At 38.6% G+C, this 21,004-nt stretch overlaps 1 protein-coding gene across 1 annotated transcript; it reads right to left on the bottom strand.

The window, feature by feature from the left end:
• Positions 1-2,911: 2,911 nt before the first annotated feature.
• On the bottom strand, positions 2,912-17,632 carry LOC100485096 (putative methyltransferase DDB_G0268948). The gene is made up of 7 exons (XM_031892870.1): positions 16,597-17,632; positions 16,216-16,326; positions 15,636-15,796; positions 14,753-14,966; positions 8,927-9,027; positions 5,899-6,036; positions 2,912-3,990 (listed from the first exon to the last, which is right to left on the bottom strand). The coding sequence occupies exons 2-7, from the start codon at positions 16,324-16,326 to the stop codon at positions 3,903-3,905; spliced, it is 813 nt and encodes a 270-aa protein (XP_031748730.1). The 5' UTR covers positions 16,597-17,632; the 3' UTR covers positions 2,912-3,902.
• Positions 17,633-21,004: the final 3,372 nt, after the last annotated feature.

The following is a 21,004-nucleotide window of genomic DNA, read 5'->3' as shown; positions in this document are numbered from 1 at the left end:
AATATATAGATTGTGGGGGTATCTCACAGGTAGGGGGGGTTATCACTGAAAAACTGCAGGTAGTGCACATAGAGCGCAGCCCCCAAAATTTCAACTGAAATTCCCCTTATGCATTGCCCCTGTTTTGGGGCATTTGGTGGCCACGTCTTTATGTGCACCCATACATATGGGGTATCGTTTTATTCAGGGGAACTTGCAGATTGATGGTTAGTAAGTTTTTGGTAGTTGCCATGGAGATTTTGGGGAGAAATCTAGGTTTGTATCTGGTTTTTCCTTGATTTCTGACCAAAGCACTAACTTCTGCAAGGGACTGCGGCCACAATTTTCCATGTAGAAAGAGGAGAGTGGCGTCTCTGAATAGCTGAAGGTGTGCACTTTTCAGAAATATATAGTTTGCGGGGGTTATTTCACAGGTATGGGGGTGTTTAGACTAAATAACTGCAGATAGAGCACAGCCCCCCCTTATGCATTGCCCCTGTTTGGGGGCATTTGGTGGCCACGTCTTTATGTGCACCCATACATATGGGGTATCGTTTTATTCAGGGGAACTTGCAAATTGAGGTTTAGTAAGTTTTTGGTAGTTGCCATGGAGATTTTGGGGAGAAATCTAGGTTTTTATCTGGTTTTTCCTTGATTTCTGACCAAAATCTAGGGTTGTATCTGGTTTTTCCTTGATTTCTGACCAAAGCGCTGACTTCTGCAAGGGACTGCGGCCACAATTTTCCATGTAGAAAGAGAAGAGTGGTGTCTCTGAATAGCTGAAGGTGTGCACTTTTCGTAAATATATAGATTGTGGGGGTATCTCACAGGTAGGGGGGGTTATCACTGAAAAACTGCAGGTAGTGCACATAGAGCGCAGCCCCCAAAATTTCAACTGAAATTCCCCTTATGCATTGCCCCTGTTTTGGGGCATTTGGTGGCCACGTCTTTATGTGCACCCATACATATGGGGTATCGTTTTATTCAGAGGAACTTCCAGATTGATGGTTAGTAAGTTTTTGGTAGTTGCCATGGAGATTTTGGGGAGAAATCTAGGTTTGTATCTAGTTTTTCCTTGATTTCTGACCAAAGCGCTAACTTCTGCAAGGGACTGCGGCCACAATTTTCCATGTAGAAAGAGAAGAGTGGTGTCTCTGAATAGCTGAAGGTGTGCACTTTTTGTAAATATATAGATTGTGGGGGTTATCTCACAGGTAGGGGGGTTAACACTGAAAAACTGCAGGTAGTGCACATAGAGCGCAGCCCCCAAAATTTCAACTGAAATTGCCCTTATGCATTGCCCCTGTTTTGGGGCATTTGGTGGCCACGTCTTTATGTGCACCCATACATATGGGGTATCGTTTTATTCAGGGGAACTTGCAGATTGATGGTTAGTAAGTTTTTGGTAGTTGCCATGGAGATTTTGGGGAGAAATCTAGGTTTGTATCTAGTTTTTCCTTGATTTCTGACCAAAGCGCTGACTTCTGCAAGGGACTGCGGCCACAATTTTCCATGTAGAAAGAGAAGAGTGGTGTCTCTGAATAGCTGAAGGTTTGCACTTTTCGTAAATATATAGATTGTGGGGGTTATCTCACAGGTAGGGGGGCTTAACACTGAAAAACTGCAGGTAGTGCACATAGAGCGCAGCCCCCAAAATTTCAACTGAAATTGCCCTTATGCATTGCCCCTGTTTTGGGGCATTTGGTGGCCACGTCTTTATGTGCACCCATACATATGGGGTATCGTTTTATTCAGGGGAACTTGCAGATTGATGGTTAGTAAGTTTTTGGTAGTTGCCATGGAGATTTTGGGGAGAAATCTAGGTTTTTTATCTGGTTTTTCCTTGATTTCTGACCAAAGCGCTGACTTCTGCAAGGGACTGCGGCCACAATTTTCCATGTAGAAAGAGAAGAGTGGTGTCTCTGAATAGCTGAAGGTGTGCACTTTTCAGAAATATATAGTTTGTGGGGGTTATTTCACAGGTAGGGGGGGTTAACACTGAAAAACTGCAGGAAGTGCACATAGAGCGCAGCCCCCACATTTTTAGCTGTAATTGCCCTTGTGCATTGCCCCTGCTTTGGAGTGTTTGGTGCCCATGTCTTTATGTGCACCCATACATATGGGGCATCATTTTATTCAGGAGAAGTTTGTCTTTCAAATATGCCTTTGTTAGAAAATTTTTATGAGATTTTTTTTTGTCAAATCCACATTTGATCATGCGTCCAAGTTTACGTTTTAGAAAGAAAAAAAAAATGTCATAAAAAGTTCCAAATTTCACAATGCACTGACAAAAGGTATTTGGCTTTTGAGTGAAAACTACATTGCACCTAGAAACCTGAAGGTCTGTAGTTTCTAAAGATACCAAACATGAGGGGATATTTTAGATTTACATATAAGTTATGCTGCATTAACTGTTACAAGCGCTTTTCTGCTTTGTTCTGGTGTGATATTGTACTAAGTATTGCCTTAGTTTGGGGGTTACTTCTGGACAGGAACTGTGGGGTACCACCACATATTTGGTATCGTTGGAATTGGGAGTATCAGGGCTTTTACAAACAATAAAAAAAAGTGAGTAAAATTAACTTTTCTATGGAAAAAAACCTCAAAATATACAGAAATTTTTCATAATTTTATTTTTTTTTTACATATTTCACCCAAAATACACATCATATCTCCAGAAAAGTTATAAAATTTGGTATGTATGTCGAAGCCCAATTAGTGACGAAAAAAACGATATATAATTTCCCTAGTTTCGTGGAGGTTTTCCTACCAAAAAACATTGTTAAAGTGAATGAGTACAAAATGCTTAAAAAACGTCTGGCACTGGGGGGAACCGAAATGACGAATTCGGCTGGCACTTAAAGGGTTAAACCTTTCCAGATCAATGGCAGATGTCCCTTTTACAACTGGAAGATCGTTCTTTGCTTCATGGTTTTAGAGGTTTGCAGGTTTTTTTTATGCTGGCTTTTCTACATCAATACGAAAAAGTAAGTCTACAATTGCATTCATGCTTTAAAAAACATTCCTCTGGTGTACCATATTCACTGGGCCTTCACTTGGCGAATGACAACCTTGCCTTGGGCTCCAACGCTCACTGCCCTTGCTCTGCTTCTCAGGCTATGAATGCTGGTAGGTAATGTGGTTCCATTATTTTATTCAGCAGCAACTGCCAGACATTATCTAGAGCTACCCTTTAGGACTTCTTTTCTAGTAGTGGCAGTTAATCTATGAGCTGTTTCTACATTATTTTCCATTGTCTACATTTATCCATTTACTCAGTATGTAGTGTACTTGTTACTGCAGCTATGGTTCATAATCTCAATTTTATCTGCACTAAATCTTGTCTACTACTTGCTACCCAGTGATTTTGCATTCTTTTCATTTACAGTATTCTCAAATGTATCAGTTGTTGGATGAACTTTGGTTAAAAAATTTTTTGTTAAATGTTTGATGAATGGATGAACTTTGGTTAAATTTTTTTTTATTTAAATGTTTATTTTTGCTTATTTTAACAAAACAGCCAAAAGAACGGAAAAAATAAAAAGTAGAAATGCCTTTAAGGGTCATGGCACATTTTAAGATTTATGGGGCACATGTGAGGGACAAACTGCGGGCTAACACTGCAATTGCTGCAAGTAAAACCTATTGCTCAGGGCAATCTGGCTTAATCACAGCAAACTGGCTCCCTTTACTTTTCAAATCTTACTGCCATTACCCCAAGAATATTAGATAAAACCAAGGATACTAATCCAGTTAATGATCTGATACCTTTATCTGGTATATTGCTTAGAGTCAGAGGTTTTTATGTTTAGTTTTCAACAAAGAGAACTGAAGTGGACACAGTTCTGATACATAGTGGAGAGGCTGTAAATATTGCTAATAATAAGTCTTTCAATGTTGCTGGTTTGACAGTTCGAGGCAGTTCAAGGCTTGGAGGCAAGAAGGCAGAAATAATATGCATGAAATTCTAGAAGAACATTAGAAGCGGATTCACCCAAAATGTCAAAAAACCTAAAAGAAAGAATATGAAATTAGAGTCACAATCCAATTATTAGACACTTTAGACTGCATAAAGAGAAACAAATTATACAATAGTTTGCCATTTGCTGATTGCATATATGTGTATGATTCTCTTTATTCCAGTTGTACCATAGTAGAAAGGAGCTAAAATGCTTCAACTGTAATTTTGCCTTTCCATTGACTCCAATACATTTTTGGTGACATTTTGCAATTTTTTTTTAAATTCTTTGCTGTTTCATGACCTTTTACAAGAATAGACACCCCAAGTTTGCTCATCACTAGTGCAGGGTTTCATGTGAGCTTATAAATGGACTTATTCAGCAATATGTATATGCGGAGCGCATGTGTAAAGAAAAAAAAAATATACAATAGTGCAAAAGAGTATAAATAAAGGAGATCCTTCTCCAAAACGTAACTAAACAATGTATCAGTTTAAAAGTGAAAGTATGTGCTCATTAGATTACACTAACACCCAAGTGCAGTACTGCAAACTGCTTACCAGATGGCAGTATAGATGTAGCAGTCGAATTTATGTATCCAATATCGGCATCTGACTAGATAGATGAAAGTAGCATTCTTGATGAACCTCGCAACTGTATCCTCATGTGAAACGAATCTGATTGCAGAGCGTCGCTGTATCCTCAGTGAGGCACAAAAGGGAAGACGGCAACTGGTGCAATATTATTTATTATAAAAGCTCAAATAAAAGAATAAAACTTACAAACAACGAGGTATCACAAGCTCTTAAGATAGCCCAACGCGTTTCATGTACTTAGCGGTACACTTCCTCAGGAGCAGGTATCAATACCTGCTCCTGAGGAAGTGTACCGCTAAGTACATGAAACGCGTTGGGCTATCTTAAGAGCTTGTGATACCTCGTTGTTTGTAAGTTTTATTCTTTTATTTGAGCTTTTATAATAAATAATATTGCACCAGTTGCCGTCTTCCCTTTTGTGCCTCACTGAGGATACAGCGACGCTCTGCAATCAGATTCGTTTCACATGAGGATACAGTTGCGAGGTTCATCAAGAATGCTACTTTCATCTATCTAGTCAGATGCCGATATTGGATACATAAATTCGACTGCTACATCTATACTGCCATCTGGTAAGCAGTTTGCAGTACTGCACTTGGGTGTTAGTGTAATCTAATGAGCACATACTTTCACTTTTAAACTGATACATTGTTTAGTTACGTTTTGGAGAAGGATCTCCTTTATTTATACTCTTTTGCACTATTGTATATTTTTTTTTTCTTTACACATGCGCTCCGCATATACATATTGCTGAATTCGTTTTTGGGACCCAGTCAAAGGGGTTGATTTGAAGCGGAGCTGCAGGAAGTTTTCGACACACTTGATTGGACTTATTATTCACACAGGATTGGAGAACACATCAACTTTAGAGCGCTGAGGACTGTGGTATTGTGTATATATACCCTTACACAGAATTTTTTATAAATGGACTTAGTAGTTGATGCATGGATGGCAAAGAGGTGCAATTTTAAATCTGATTTTGTTTTATATATCTAAAAAAATTTGATTTTTTTAGATATATAAAACCAAATTAGGTTAGAGTTTGTCACTTTTAAAACTGCACCTCTTTGCCATCCAAGCATCAACTACTTAGTCCATTTATAAGCCCACGTGAGGTTAAGCACGTGCTTGGCCTTATAGCATGATAGAAAAACATCTAGTGGGTAATAAATTCAATCTAATGTACATGCTAGCAATAACTGGACCTCCAAATCAGAGATTTATAATTGCATATGAATGTCTTTGTTTAATTTTAAAACAATATACATTTACAGATGAAGAGAACAAGGTTGCTTATTGTTTTCTAATTTGGGTTATATTCTGTTTTCTGTATCGTGCAATATTTGCAGCTTTGGTCCACATACTTTTTTTCTAAGTCTTGTAGAAATGCTGTGGCCTTATCTTTGTCTTGCTGTAGGAAGTCCCTGTACACATACATTGACTTAAAGAAACTCAGTATTTTGGAGACTGTTAATGGAAATACATCATGGATGTCCCTGATCCTGAAAAATAAAAAATAAATCACCCAGAATTTTGAATACTTGTGATCTGTCTAGCTTCTTTAACACATAATTGGGCTGCATTTATCATACTATGTAACAGCACCCTAATACAGTGGTGTGAAAAACTATTTGCCCCCTTCCTGATTTCTTATTCTTTTGCATGTTTGTCACACAAAATGTTTCTGATCATCAAACACATTTAACTGTTAGTCAAAGATAACACAAGTAAACACAAAATGCAGTTTTTAAATGAGGGTTTTTATTATTTAGGGAGAAAAAAATCCAAACCTACATGGCCATGTGTGAAAAAGTAATTGCCCCCTGAACCTAATAACTGGTTGGGCCACCCTTAGCAGCAATAACTGCAATCAAGCGTTTGCGATAACTTGCAACGAGTCTTTTACAGCGCGCTGGAGGAATTTTGGCCCACTCATCTTTGCAGAATTGTTGTAATTCAGATTTATTTGAGGGTTTTCTAGCATGAACCGCCTTTTTAAGGTCATGCCACAACATCTCAATAGGATTCAGGTCAGGACTTTGACTAGGCCACTCCAAAGTCTTCATTTTGTTTTTCTTCAGCCATTCAGAGGTGGGTTTGCTGGTGTGTTTTGGGTCATTGTCCTGCTGCAGCACCCAAGATCGCTTCAGCTTGAGTTGACGAACAGATGGCCGGACATTCTCCTTCAGAATTTTTTGGTAGACAGTAGAATTCATGGTTCCATCTATCACAGCAAGCCTTCCAGGTCCTGAAGCAGCAAAACAACCCCAGACCATCACACTACCACCATCATATTTTACTGTTGGTATGATGTTCTTTTTCTGAAATGCTGTGTTACTTTTACGCCATATGTAACGGGACACGCAACTTCCAAAAAGTTAAACTTTTGTCTCGTCGGTCCACAAGGTATTTTGCCAAAAGTCTTGGCAATCATTGAGATGTTTTTTAGCAAAATTGAGACGAGCCATAATGTTCTTTTTGCTTAAAAGTGGTTTGCGCCTTGGAAATCTGCCATGCAGGCCGTTTTTGCCCAGTCTCTTTCTTATGGTGGAGTCGTGAACACTGACCTTAATAGAGGCAAGTGAGGCCTGCTGTTCTTTAGATGTTGTCCTGGGGTCTTTTGTGGCCTCTCGGATGAGTTGTCTCTGCGCTCTTGGGGTAATTTTGGTCGGCCGGCCACTCCTGGGAAGGTTCACCACTGTTCCATGTTTTGCCATTTGTGGATAATGGCGCTCACTGTGGTTCGCTGGAGTCCCAAAGCTTTAGAAATGGCTTTATAACCTTTACCAGACTGATAGATCTCAATTACTTTTGTTCTCATTTGTTCCTGAATTTCTTTGGATCTTGGCATGATGTCTAGCTTTTGAGGTGCTTTTGGGCTACTTCTCTGTGTCAGGTAGCTCCTATTTAAGTGATTTCTTGATTGAAACAGGTGTGGCAGTAATCAGGCCTGGGGGTGACTACAGAAATTGATATTGAAATTGAAAATTGAAATTGATAAACCACAGTTAAGTTATTTTTTAACAAGGGGGGCAATAACTTTTTCACACAGAGCCATGTAGATTTGGAGTTTTTTTTCTCCCTTAATAACGTAAACCTTCATTTTAAAACTGCATTTTGTGTTCAATTATGTTATCTTTGACTAATAGTTAACAGTTTTTGATGAGCAGAAACATTTAAGTGTGACAAACATGCAAAAGAATAAGAAATCAGGAAGGGGGCAAATAGTTTTTCACACCACTGTATGTGTTTATTCAGTTTAATGTTCCAATCAATAAGGTGCAAAATAATGCTTTTTGTGTAATAGTTTAGTTATAAAGGTATCACGGCATGAGAAAACTAGTTTTTATTGTAGAGATGCCCATTTAAATTTGGATTTGTATATGTGTGGATAATGGAGCAGTATAGGCTGTTAAAAATGGTTTTAAATAGGAAATTACAGCAATCAGACCTTAATAATTATAAGTCTTCACAGCCATGCATCAAATTATGTCATGCTATACTCCCTGGGCTGCAAGGCATTGCAGAATTCTAGTTTTTTTTCATTATCCACACAAATACAAATACAACCCCATCTTGATATTTGTACAGCAAAATAAAAACTTAGATCCTCTGTTTGAGCCAAACTTAAATTGGCATCTATACAATAAAATCAAGTCTGGTTTTCTAATACCAAGATACATAAGTAAATAAATAAATAAAACTTACACGGCTATGGAGGAAGGAAATGCAAGTTAGAACTTGGCTTCCTATCAAGGGCATAATTTTTGCCCACACTAAAAATAATTTCAGCTCCCTCAACACGATGAGCAGGACCCCTGATCACCTTGTGTTGTTCCTGTGTTTCACAGCTTCTACTCCCCCTGTTGTTACCCCACTGCTGCATTTGTTTAACTGTGTCTTTTCCCTGGAGCCACTGGTCTCTGAATTACAGTTTTTTTCATTTTTTTACTATTGTTTACTTATTTGAGAATTGAATTGTGGATTGGCAGGGGTTTTGAACAGCTCTGGTATTTTAGTTCTCTCAGGTTGGTTTAATATCTGAAAGACCTGTGACATTTTTTGTAGGGATTTCTTGTATGTTACAGTGTTAATATGTGAACACTTTCTGTGTATAACCAAGTCAAGTTAAAATTATTATTATAAAAATCCCCAACAGGCCATATTCAGTTTGAAAAAATTAACTCTTAGTTCAGTCCCAGTCCTATAGACATCAATGGCGTTTTCACATAATAAACCATTAAATTAAGTTTTCTCATCATTTTAAATCTGGCCTGATATCAGGGATAGGAAATAAATATCAAATTATATCATATAATCTCTATATTAACAATGTATTCTATTTAGCTTTATATTTTAATTATAGCTTCTATATTTGCATTTGTTTCTCACCTCTGCTTATCTGTAAATGGTAAGGCTCTGAATAATTCCGGATACATAGCCTTTATTTTATCAGCAACTTTCTTATCAATTTCCCAAAGAGTTTCACAAGCCTGTATCATGAGAATTTGAATTAATAAATATGGCTTAGCAATTAAAAATATATAAATATGTATATATGTTATATTTTGTTAATTATAGTTATATAATCGTTATTGAGAGCACTATTTCTAGGTTCTCAGCACATTCCCTTACTTTGGATTGTCCGTATGGGCCATTAAGTTCTGGACTTGGTGAGCAGGGCCTTTTGTGTAAGAATGGAAAAAAAGCTTAAAGAAAGAATGCTTTCATAAGGCCAGTGATGCTTATGATCCCTCATTTGCACAGCTACCAACAGCTGTTGTCTATCTGTTTGTCACTTATGCTGAGAGGTCCTGCATCAAGCAATGTCCAGTGCTATTCTGTGCATAAATCAGCTTCTGGTTTAAAATTTGTTATGAAAAATATTTGGGGTTTGACATGAGTTTTTCAGATAAGAGGATATCTATAATGTAGAAGGCTGTCCTGTGGCAAGTTGTTTAATTGTAGTGAGAATGATAGGAAGCTCTCTCTGAGCAAGGCACAGGGCAGGAAGGCTACCTGTCTGTGCGAGGAACTGCCAGACGGTCTGGGGGTCTTGCCTGCCACTGCAAGGAGCAGAGGGAGCCTTTGACCAAGAGACTGAGAGGCTGAGTCAATAAGAAATTGAGAAAAGCCATAATGCTGAGCAATCTCATAAAGGACTTTAGAGAATACAGGGGTGACCCCCAAACATTGGTGTTTTCTTTCTGGTACTCCACAAGATGCCCAGTTTAATGATGGAACTTATCAAATATGTAAAGTCAGTGCCCAGTAAGCAGAAGTTATGATTTGTGTTTTCTCTTAGTGAAATGGTCATCCCTGTGTTTGAATAAACTGCCTTAAAGAGAAGAAAGTGGGGCCGATTCACTAAGGTGCGATAAAACGTGCGCTATTTATAGCGTGCGGTAAAAATGTTATCGCGTCTTAATTTTCGTGACTTTTCGCACGATTCACTATAAGCATACTTGCGCTATTTTACGCGCGGTATTTCATGCGATAATTTTGTCGCGATAAATAGCGTGCACGGTATTTTTCGCATGCACGCTATTTATCGCAAGCGCTAATTGTCACGACATTACGCATGCGACAATCGGCAGCATAAAACTGCCGACATTTTGCCCTGGGAGAGCACAGAGTGCTAGAGAGGTGCTGTTTAAATGTTTATTTGCCCAAAAAAACTCCCAAAAACAATAAAAATCTAAGTAAGAAAAAAAAAAAGAAGTGCTAGAGATAATAAAATAGGGGGGGGGGGGCATTTAAGAATATTTAGCCAAATACTTAGGGGTCCGTTTGCTAAAGTGGCTTAAATTAAGTGGGAGATTTTAGACACAGAATAAATGGCAAATATGTTATGGGCACTTTATTAAATGGGGACAAATATAATATTGCAATTATTCTGGCAACAAAACATTTGATTGGCAGTTATCACACTCACCAGAAAATACGCTACGTACTAATTAACGCAAGTTTTACTATTCAGCAAAATGGGCTAAAGATTAAATTGTTGGCAGAATATTTGCAAACATTTAAACCATATAGCATATTGATGCTGTTACTGATAAATGTAAGAGTGTAGGGGAAACTACATGAAAGTATAGAATACCATATCAAGGAAGGAAAAATAATTAGACATTACTCAGTTCAAATGTAGAAAAATAAAAACTTTTAATTTAACAAATAAAGGGGAAAAAATAGAGAAAATAAAACTTAGGGCTTGCTGCCCTTGAGTTCTCGCATGTCCCTCTTTAGTTCGTCCACTTCCCCCCGGAGCTGGGCCAGCTCAGCCTGGATGTTGGCCTCCTGCACTGATGGTCCCTCGTCCGCAGGAGAACCTGGCGCCCAGCGCTTGGCCTGGGGGGAGTCCGGGGCCTGGGGGGAAACTGGGGGAGGAATCAAGGGGGGGTGTCCGGGGCCTCGGGGGCCGCTGGTCCTGGGGCCGGAGGTCGGGCCTCTGGGGCCGGTGGTTGGGCCTCTGGGGCCGGAGGTTGGGCCTCTGGGGCCGGTGGAGGTCGGGCCTCGGGGGCTGGTGGAGCCTGGTGGGCCAAAGGAGCCTGGAGGGCCTTTGGTTGTGCCTGGGAAAGAGGCGCCAGCTGAAGTTCTGTGAGATAGTATTGCAAGATGTTATTTTGTGTAATATATTATACATATATATATATATATATATATATATATATATATATATATAGATGTGTATATATATATATACAATACGAAGTGCTGGGAAGCTGCACACCATAAGGAACAATAATACCTGGGTGCCTGTGGCAAAACAAAATCTAGACAGGCATGGGGTGACAGCACACACAGGATTTTCACAAGGAGTCACGAAGATGTGAAATAATATTCAGAGGTTTATTGTGACCAATGTTTCAGTTCCTCACTGGCATTATGGTTGAACGTGATGGACGTATGTCTTTTTTCAACCCAACTTACTATGTTACTATGTTACTTTCGTCATCCCTGACATTTCTTACATTTGTACCTTTAGTTCAAATTACTTGCTAAATCTTTTACTGAACGTATACTGTAAAAGCATAATAAAGTAGAATAATTACCTTCCGCTATTTCAGCCACCAGGTCTGAATTCCTGCGCTTCAGGTCAGACCATAGGCGCTGGAGCTGGCGGAGGTCCACATCAAGGGCAAACCCAGCAAGCAAACCTTCTCTAAGCTCGCGCAGGATCGCCCTCTTCCTCTCATGGACCCCTAAGGGCCCCAGCGGCGGGCCGTCATATCCTGAGTGCAGGAGCATGGTGATAATATAGCCCCTCTCCCCTGGTAGCAGATAAGAAACCCCAGGCATGATCCTCTCTGTAGTGTGACTGCAGGCTCAATGACACAAAATGGCCCCAAGTCGCACATGTCACGAGATTACAAAATCGCCACAAAATGTCCGCAAATCGCGAGATTACAAAGTCGCGACGAAATGTATTTTGTGCGACTAAATATTTACCGCTATAGTACTGTATATTATCGCGACTAAATATTTACCGCTATAGTACTGTATATTATCGCGACAACATATTCACCGCTATATTACTGTATATTATCGCGACTAAATATTTACAGCGATAGTACTGTATATTAGTAGCGAAATTCCATACATGCCAAGACTTTAGTAAAACTTGTTTATTAATGACCTGCAGGAGGGCATAGAGAGTACTGTTTCTATTTTTGCTGATGACACAAAATTATGCAAAACTATAAGTTCCATGCAGGATGCTGCCGCTTTGCAGAGCGATTTGACAAAATTGGAAAACTGGGCAGCAAACTGGAAAATGAGGTTCAATGTTGGTAAGTGCAAAGTTATTCATTTTGGTAGAAATAATATAAACGCGAACTATCTACTGAATGGTAGTGTGTTGGGGGGATCCTTAATGGAGAAGGATCTGGGGGTTTTTGTTGATAACAAGTTGTCTAATTCCAGGCAGTGTCATTCTGTGGCTACTAAAGCAAATAAAGTCCTGTCTTGTATAAAAAAAAAAAAGGCATTGACTCAAGGGATGAAAACATAATTTTGCCTCTTTATAGGTCCCTGGTAAGGCCTCACCTTGAGTATGCAGTGCAGTTTTGGGCTCCAGTCCTTAAGAAGGATATTAATGAGCTGGAGAGAGTGCAGAGACGTGCAACTAAACTGGTTAAGGGGATGGAAGATTTAAACTATGAAGTTAGACTGTCGAGGTTGGGGTTGTTTTCTCTGGAAAAGAGGCTCTTGCAAGGGGACATGATTACTCTGTACAAGTACAGGGGATTATAGGCAGATGGGGGATGTTCTTTTTTCCCATAAAAACAATCAACGCACCAGAGGTCACCCCTTTAGATTAGAGGATCGGAGCTTCCATTTGAAGCAGCGTAGGTGGTTTTTCACGGTGAGGGCAGTGAGGTTGGGGAATGCCCTTCCTAGAGATGTGGTAATGGCAGATTCTGTTAATGCCTTTAAGAGGGGCCTGGATGAGTTCTTGATCAGAATATCCAAGGCTATTGTGATACTAATATCTACAGCTAGGGGCTGATTTACTAACCCACGAATCCGACCCGAATTGGAAAAGTTCCGACTTGAAAACGAACATTTTGCGACTTTTTCGTATGTTTTGCGATTTTTTCGGATTCTTTACGAATTTTTCGTTACCAATACGATTTTTGCGTAAAAACGCGAGTTTTTCGTATCCATTACGAAAGTTGCGTAAAAAGTTGCGAATTTTTCGTAGCGTTAAAACTTTTCGCGTAAGTTTTAACGCTACGAAAAATGCGCAACTTTTTACGCAACTTTCGTAATGGATACGAAAACTCGTGTTTTTACGCAAAAATCGTATTGGTAACGAAAAATTCGTAAAGAATCCGAAAAAATCGCAAAACATACGAAAAAATCGCAAAATACCGATCATTACGAAAAAAACGCAATCGGACTCCATTCGACCCGTTCGTGGGTAAGTAAATCAGCCCCTTAGTGTTGGTGGTTGTATGTGTGGTTTGTGTATGTGGGTGTATGGATTGGTTGGTGTGGGTTGTGTGTGCTGGGTTTACTTGGATGGGTTGAACTTGATGGTCTTTTTTCAACCCTATGTAACTATGTAACACATACTTGAATAAATAACACTGTAAGTCCATATTTTATTGCCAAAAACTCATTTACTGTACTTTCTATAATTTTTCGCCTGCCTGTAGTAGGTGTTAATTTTCGCATAGACCAATGCGATATTTAGCGCGCCTAAGTGTTTGTGAATCATGCGATCGTATTCTTTTCAGCGCAAATGGCGACTTAACGCACGCGATAATACTATGGTGAATCGCGCGCTAATTATCGCGACTTATTTAACGCAAAAAAGCGTGCAGTAAATTTTATCGCACTTTAGTGAATCGGGCCCAGTGTCTGTTGTGAATACCTCTACCTTACAGAAATAAGAAAGGAAGCAGTTGTCCAGTTCTCCTGCTGAAGGAACCCTGGCAAAATCCCTTGAGGGCCCCTTTAATAGTATTTCTAGATTATTTTTCAAAATGAAAAAGTTGCATAGGAAGAATTTGCACAGTATAAATGGGAGCACTAATGCATTAAGTAGGACTTACTGACATACTGTACATCAATCTGGTAACTGCTGTTTATCCTGTTTATTCTGTTTTTGCATCAACACAATAATAAAAAGTTTACCTATCAAAAGTGATATACAAACCCAAAATAATCATTAGATTACATGTAATGTAATGAAATAGAAGTCATAAAGTTTGCACTAGGTCTCTTGTTTGAAAGCAACATCTTTTGCTGTGGGTTACTAGATCTGGTGCAAACTTAATGACTTGTATTACATTACCATTGTATTTTTATATGACACGGAATTTCATAGAGCAGGGCTGCCCATCTAGTGGCCTGCAGGTAGATGTGCCCAAAACAAATATCCATGCTGAGGTTTTTTCAGATTCTTAGATTCAAAATGAAAAAATTATTTAAAGACCCAAGGAAAATGGAGTGGGAGATTCAAATCCGTTTGCTGCTATTTTATAGTAACCAAGCCAGTGACATCTAAAGGGTGTGCACATTTAGAAAGTTGCGTAATGTGAACTGTTTTACTGTTAATTTACAAATAAGTTTAACCACTGCATTTTTTCAATGAATGTATATTGGAAGGTTGTTTAGAATCCAGGTGTATTTTATTATGCAAAAGCAGTTTTTCATTGGACATCCCTATTAATAACGTACTTAACCAAAAAAATTGCTTTTTCTCACCTCGTTAAAGACAGCAGTTAGTTCCTTTGACTTGTCCTTATACTGAATCTCAAATACCAATGCGAAAGAATTTAAGGCCAAACAGCCTCCATTTTTAAGAACTCGAGCTGCTTCCTGTACAAATTTCTCTGGATTGAACCAATGGGCAGCAAGGCCCGCATTAATCAGATCCACTGAAGCATCTTCCAGAGGGAGTTCTTCGGCTTGGGCAATCCTATTGAAAAGAGATTCATTTTTCTTCAGTGGGACAGAATGTGGTATTAAATATGGACATTTCAGTGAATTTTTCACTGTAATTATTATGCCACTTGGCTAGCCTAGTTTTTTACATACATGTACTTATTACGCATTGAATATTAAAATCAGCCCTCTGTCCTGCCCTGATTTCATTTTTCTCTGTAATAATAAAACAGTACCTGTACTTTTTGGTAACTAGTCTGCATAAAGCCACATAGGTGTCAAAACAATTCTATTTAAAAAAAAAATTGATGCATGATAAAAAAAGCATGTGCGTTTTTAAAATTGTCATGTGCATCATTTTTTTGACGCATGCAACAATATTTTTGAGGTGCATGACAATTTGTTTTGACATATATAATTTTTCGCCATTTTGCTAATTTTTTTCGAGTTTTTCGGCGAAATGGGACAGATTTGCTCATCACTACTAACCACCTAAGGATATGCTTGTGTTACACACTTCCCTGAAACATTGTGTATGGGTGTGAATATGGTGTCAACTGTACAAAATAAACTTTGACTTTTGATTTCATATTTTTTGACATTTATGGGGTAGAAAGTACCAGAATTTTCCACTTAACTCCCAGTTCTCGATTTTGTTTAGCAGCACTAAAAATAAAAAAAGAAAGATGGGAAGATGTCCTACTGGTAAGAGATGTTTTCATGTGAATTAAATCTTCTGGCCACACATAATTGAGAGTCACTTATATCTATTCCAATCACTTTCTGAAAATGTGGAGCCAGAGCCTGTGTGGACCTCCCTGTTCCACAGCCAACATCAACTGCCAGCTCAAATGGCTTCCCTTTCTGTGTTGAAGAAAGCAGAATTATCAATTCATTGTCAGACATGAAATAAGAAACAAGCTGTTCTTAAATCACCATTTAGGAACTGGTTAGTGTTAATGCATTTCAAGCTGGGACAAGCAAGTTCTCAATCTAAAGGTCCAGCGGCAATGAACTTGGCAGCAGTAAAACCAAACTCCTTCATACTGTTTGGTCTCTATCATCTTAAGCCTGGCTATGATTTGCCATTTATTACTGTATAAATAAGTAAAAATTATTAAAACAGCTAAACATTTAAAAAAAGCAGGTGTGCATGTAAGTAGCTAAGTGTAGTGTCTAACTTTATAAGCTGTGAAAGCTTATTCTCTAGAAAGATACAGTGGACTGTGAATATATTGATTATCTATTTCCTTCTTTGTGTGGATAAAAATACAACTTCTTACCTTTTCTTCCAAATACGACATAACCACATTCAAAACTTTTGAAGATTCTGTTATCATGCCAGCTTGGTAAGTTTCAGAGAATTCCTTGTCTTGAAATATTTCTACAGCCATCTGTAAAAGGTTAAATATGTTTGAGATGAAGAGTTACAGTGTTGAAGCAGTGGAGAGATAATGATGAATAAATTAGGCCAGAAGTGGTGTAGTTTATGCTAGTGTTAATAATAACAATACTAACGATAACATGATTGCTCTCGCTTATGTTAACAGGGGATCAGTTTTGTGGACCTGTGAAGCTGGTCAGTAAAATCTTGACTATAAACGTTTAAAGTTGATAAAGAAGCCCATGTAAAATAAATATATGAATAATGAAATAAATAGTACCTCGGTGGAGATTTCGCTTGTGCAGATATTTCTCTAAATTCTAAAGGAGCACAAGGTGCTTTTATATAATCCTTTGTATACCCAAGAAGCACAAGGTAGAAATGTGATTTTCGGCTATTTGCTTATTTAGTGTGTTGCCGCTTACAGCAAAGCCCAGAGCTGTTTGTGGTTAGTACGGGTACTATGAGTGTACAACTTAAATTTTAATCTTTATTCAGTTACTTTTTAATTATTAGAGTAATTAGCAGTTTTTTATGCAATTTTTTAGGGGCATTTTCTTGGGGAAAAATTTAAGGGGTCGTTAACTAAATTGCACAAGAACAAAAAAGTTATCACAGTCAGTTGCACAACTGCCCATCCTTCTATCTGTTACTAATTGAGCATAGTGAATTCCAGGGGAACCCTGGAGCTACCACCACCTTGAAGTTGGGGGTAGTCCCATGGTTGCCACTTGGTCAGTTGCCATAGTGAACTTGCACTTAAAAGAATTGGGCAAACATCGTTTTGAAGGTAATCGCCAAAGGATGACACAGTTTGGGTGGCAAGTGTGCAGATTTAGTTGACTGTAATTGCTACAGGCCCTGCATTTTTTGGACGCAGTGGTGCTGGAATTATGGGGAAAATGAGGCATTGTGGGTAATAAACACAACAGTTGGGTCTGAAATGTGCATTTTGTACACTGAGGATGTAAATGACTCCTTTTATATTTCTGTCTTGGGCCTTGGGAGCCAATTCTTTTCTAAAAGAAATATACAAATATGCAAAGAATTTATAGTGTTGGATTCAGCATGATACAAAATCCTCTACAAAAGGTTTGCTGAATACCAAGTTGAATCCAAATATTCACATTTATATTTCAGATTAAATAAATAAAACAAAAATAGCATCAACTGTGGCCAAAAATGGTTGCATTCTACTTTCTATAGCTTTATAGAAAGTCACATGGCTCCCTATGTGCATGAGAGTGCCACAACATGGCCGCCTGAACCAGGATCTCCCTCCCGGTGTGAGCAGTCTAGCACTGTAGGGGCCTAAAAAGAAGACTAAAAGAGGGAGCTAACCAAGAACCCTCTTAGGTTTAACTGTTAAACTGAATAAAAGCATTGCATGAGACTTGAAGCTTGAATCATTTAGTGTGTTTGTTTTATAAATACTTACATTTTTAAATATTTACCAGCAAAACAGCCTACAAAGTGCCAACTGGTTTTTTTAATTTTAATAGGTAATGAAGAAGAAACATGGGAAAAGAAATGTTTGAAGAAGCTTCCAAAAATTCAGTAGATATTGGGAGTTTACAAAGTAATACAAATTAAAATATAGAATAGGATTATGTATAGCTGAGGGCATGGCACTCTAAGTAGAGGCCCATCTTGAGGGTAAGTCAGTTTTGGAAAGACTAGCCATAACAAGCAACTTATATATATATATATATATATATATATATATATATATATATATATCAATAAACAAACCAATGCGACAACTATGAAACTGGAGAACTTGAGTACTAGAGCACCTAGTACTGTTCATGCTGCTTTTGAATGTCCTTAAAGGAGAAAGAAAAGCAAAGTCACTTGGGGGTGCCAAAATGTTAGGCACCCCAAGTGACTTTAATCGCCTACCTTTTACCCCGGGCTGGTGCCCCTGTTAGGAGAGACCAGCACCAGCCCGGGGTAGCAGCGATCGCTTCCTCCTTCCTGGTTCCCTGCGTGCACATGCACAGTAGAGTGAAAAGCCGAACTTTAACAGAAAAGTCGGCTTTTCACTCTACTGCGCATGCGCCGACCGCTGGCATTTTCGGAAAGGGAAGGAGGAAGCGCTGCACTCCAGGTACCCCAGGCTGGTGCTGTTTTCTCCGTACAGGGGCACCAGCCCGGGGTACAAGGTAAGCGATTAAAGTCACTTAGGGGTGCCTAACATTTTGGCACCCCAAATGACTTTGCCTTTCCTTCTCCTTTAATAAGGACTGTGCAGCTCCAACCATTTCAGTGGTCCTTCATGGTTCTGTAGGAACACTACTAATGCAGTCACCCACAGGGGTATGTTCTAATAAAAAAGGTATTGGACCCTTGTATCTCATTATCTTAAATAAAGTTGGCAATCCTAATCTGGTTTGGCCTACATTAGAAGAAAGGAAAAAGTGAACAAGGATGGATTTATACAACAAAATCCCATTTCTGTCTAAAAAAAAAAGTTTTTTGCAGATAAAACATGAAACCCAAATTCTTTTTTTAATTAAAACATTCATACGTGTTATAAATGTATTTAAAAAACTGAGCTGTCAATCATATATTGTCATATATTGTCTGTCTCGCATCTATGGCTCAGGCAATTACTTAAATTTTCCATTTAGCACTTTAGATGTCATTGCATTTTTGTATCTTGTACATGGCCATCTGGTGCCAGATTGTGGAGCAGAAACAAGATTTTGGGACGATGCAAAGCTTGCCTTAATAACAGTGTTTACAAAATTCTAAAGGAGCACAAGGTGCTTTTATATAATCCTTTGTATACCCAAGAAGCACAAGGTAAAAATGTGATTTTCGGCTATTTGCTTATTTAGTGTGTTGCCGCTTACAGCAAAGCCCAGAGCTGTTTGCGGTTAGTACGGGTACTATGAGTGTAAATCTTAAAAACTAAATTTTAATCTTTATTCAGTTACTTTTTAATTATAAGAGTAATTTGACATGAGTGATAAGAAATACATCAGAATCTGATTTATTTGTTGTCAGTATCAGCAGTTTTTTATGCAATTTTTTTAGGGGCATTTCCTTGGGGAAAAATTTAAGGGGTCGTTAACTAAATTGCACAAGAACAAAAAAGTTATCACAGTCAGTTGCACAACTGCCCATCCTTCTATCTGTTACTAATTGAGCATAGTGAATTCCAGGGGAACCCTGGAGCTACCACCACCTTGAAGTTGGGGGTAGTCCCATGGTTGCCACTTGGTCAGTTGCCATAGTGAACTTGCACTTAAAAGAATTGGGCAAACATAGTTTTGAAGGTAATCGCCAAAGGAGATGACACAGTTTGGGTGGCAAGTGTGCAGATTTAGCTGACTGTAATTGCTACAGGCCTATCTGCCTTTTGTGGATGCAGTGGTCCTGGAATTATGGGGAAAATGAGGCATTGTGGGTAATAAACACAACAGTTGGGTCTGAAATGTGCATTTTGTACACTGAGGATGTAAATGACTCCTTTTATATTTCTGTCTTGGGCCTTGGAAACCAATTCTTTTCTAAAAGAAATAAACAAATATGCAAAGAATTTATAGTGTTGGATTCAGCATGATACAAAATCCTCTACAAAAGGTTTGCTGAATACCAAGTTGAATCCAAATATTCACATTTATATTTCAGATTAAATAAATAAAACAAAAATAGCATCTGTGGCCAAAAATGGTTGCATTCTACTTTCTATAGCTTTATAGAAAGTCACATGGCTCCCTATGTGCATGAGAGTGCCACAACATGGCCCCCTGAACCAGGATCTCCCTCCCGGTGTGGGCAGCCTAGCACTGTAGGGGCCTAAAAAGAAGACTAAAAGAGGGAGCTAACCAAGAACCCTCTTAGGTTTAACTGTTAAACTGAATATAAACATTGCATGATACTTGAAGCTTGAATCATTTAGTGTGTTTGTTTTATAAATACTTACATTTTTAAATATTTACCTGCAAAACAGCCTACAAAGTGCCAACTGGCTTTTTTGATTTTAATAGGTAATGGTCATCCCCTGCCCTCCTCTCAGAGCCTCCGTTTTTTTACACCATCCACACCCATTGCGCTCTCTCGTCTTAAACCTTTCTATCTAGCTGCTCCTTACCTCTGGAACTCTATCCCTGAATCTCTCCGTAGGGAAAACTCACCCACTCTCTTTAAGAAAAAGCTCAGCTGTTACCTTCTGGAGCACTAAAACACTATTTTGCCCAGTCCTGCGCTTAAGGGCAAATGCCCATACCTGGTGCACTCTTACCTTCCAGTTTGTGCCTGTATGTTACCCAACCACTCAGATTGTAAGCTCTACGGGGCAGGGACCTCCTTCCTACTGTGTCTCATACCACATGGCACTTATATATATATATATACATATATGTATTTATTGTATTTATTTATTATATCACTTGTCCTCCCTGTGTGTAATTTTGTATTCTGTAAGACTGTACAGCGCTGCGTACCCTTGTGGCGCTTTAGAAATAAAGTTATACATACATACATACATGAAGAAGAAACGTGGGAAAAGAAATGTTTGAAGAAGCTTCCAAACATTCAGTAGATATTGGGAGTTTAAAAAGTAATACAAATTAAAATATAGGATAGGATTATGTATAGCTGAGGGCATGGCACTCTAAGTAGGGGCCCATCTTGAGGGTAAGTCAGTTTTGGAAAGACTAGCCATAACAAGCAACTTA

This window comes from Xenopus tropicalis, chromosome 9 (genome assembly GCF_000004195.4).
Source record: "Xenopus tropicalis strain Nigerian chromosome 9, UCB_Xtro_10.0, whole genome shotgun sequence".
Taxonomy (NCBI): domain Eukaryota; kingdom Metazoa; phylum Chordata; class Amphibia; order Anura; family Pipidae; genus Xenopus; species Xenopus tropicalis.
This window is presented reverse-complemented; position numbering and strand designations above follow the sequence as displayed.

Excerpts from the sequence above, each read along its gene's own strand:
- LOC100485096 (XM_031892870.1), bottom strand. The coding sequence starts at position 16,326 with ATGGCTGTAGAAATATTTCAAGACAAGGAATTCTCTGAAACTTACCAA. Across the intron at positions 15,797-16,215 it reads TGTCGTATTTGGAAGAAAAG|AAAGGGAAGCCATTTGAGCT; the intron begins GTAAGAAGTTGT and ends TCTTCAACACAG. Across the intron at positions 3,991-5,898 it reads CTACAAGACTTAGAAAAAAA|GTTTTTTGACATTTTGGGTG; the intron begins GTATGTGGACCA and ends TCTTTCTTTTAG.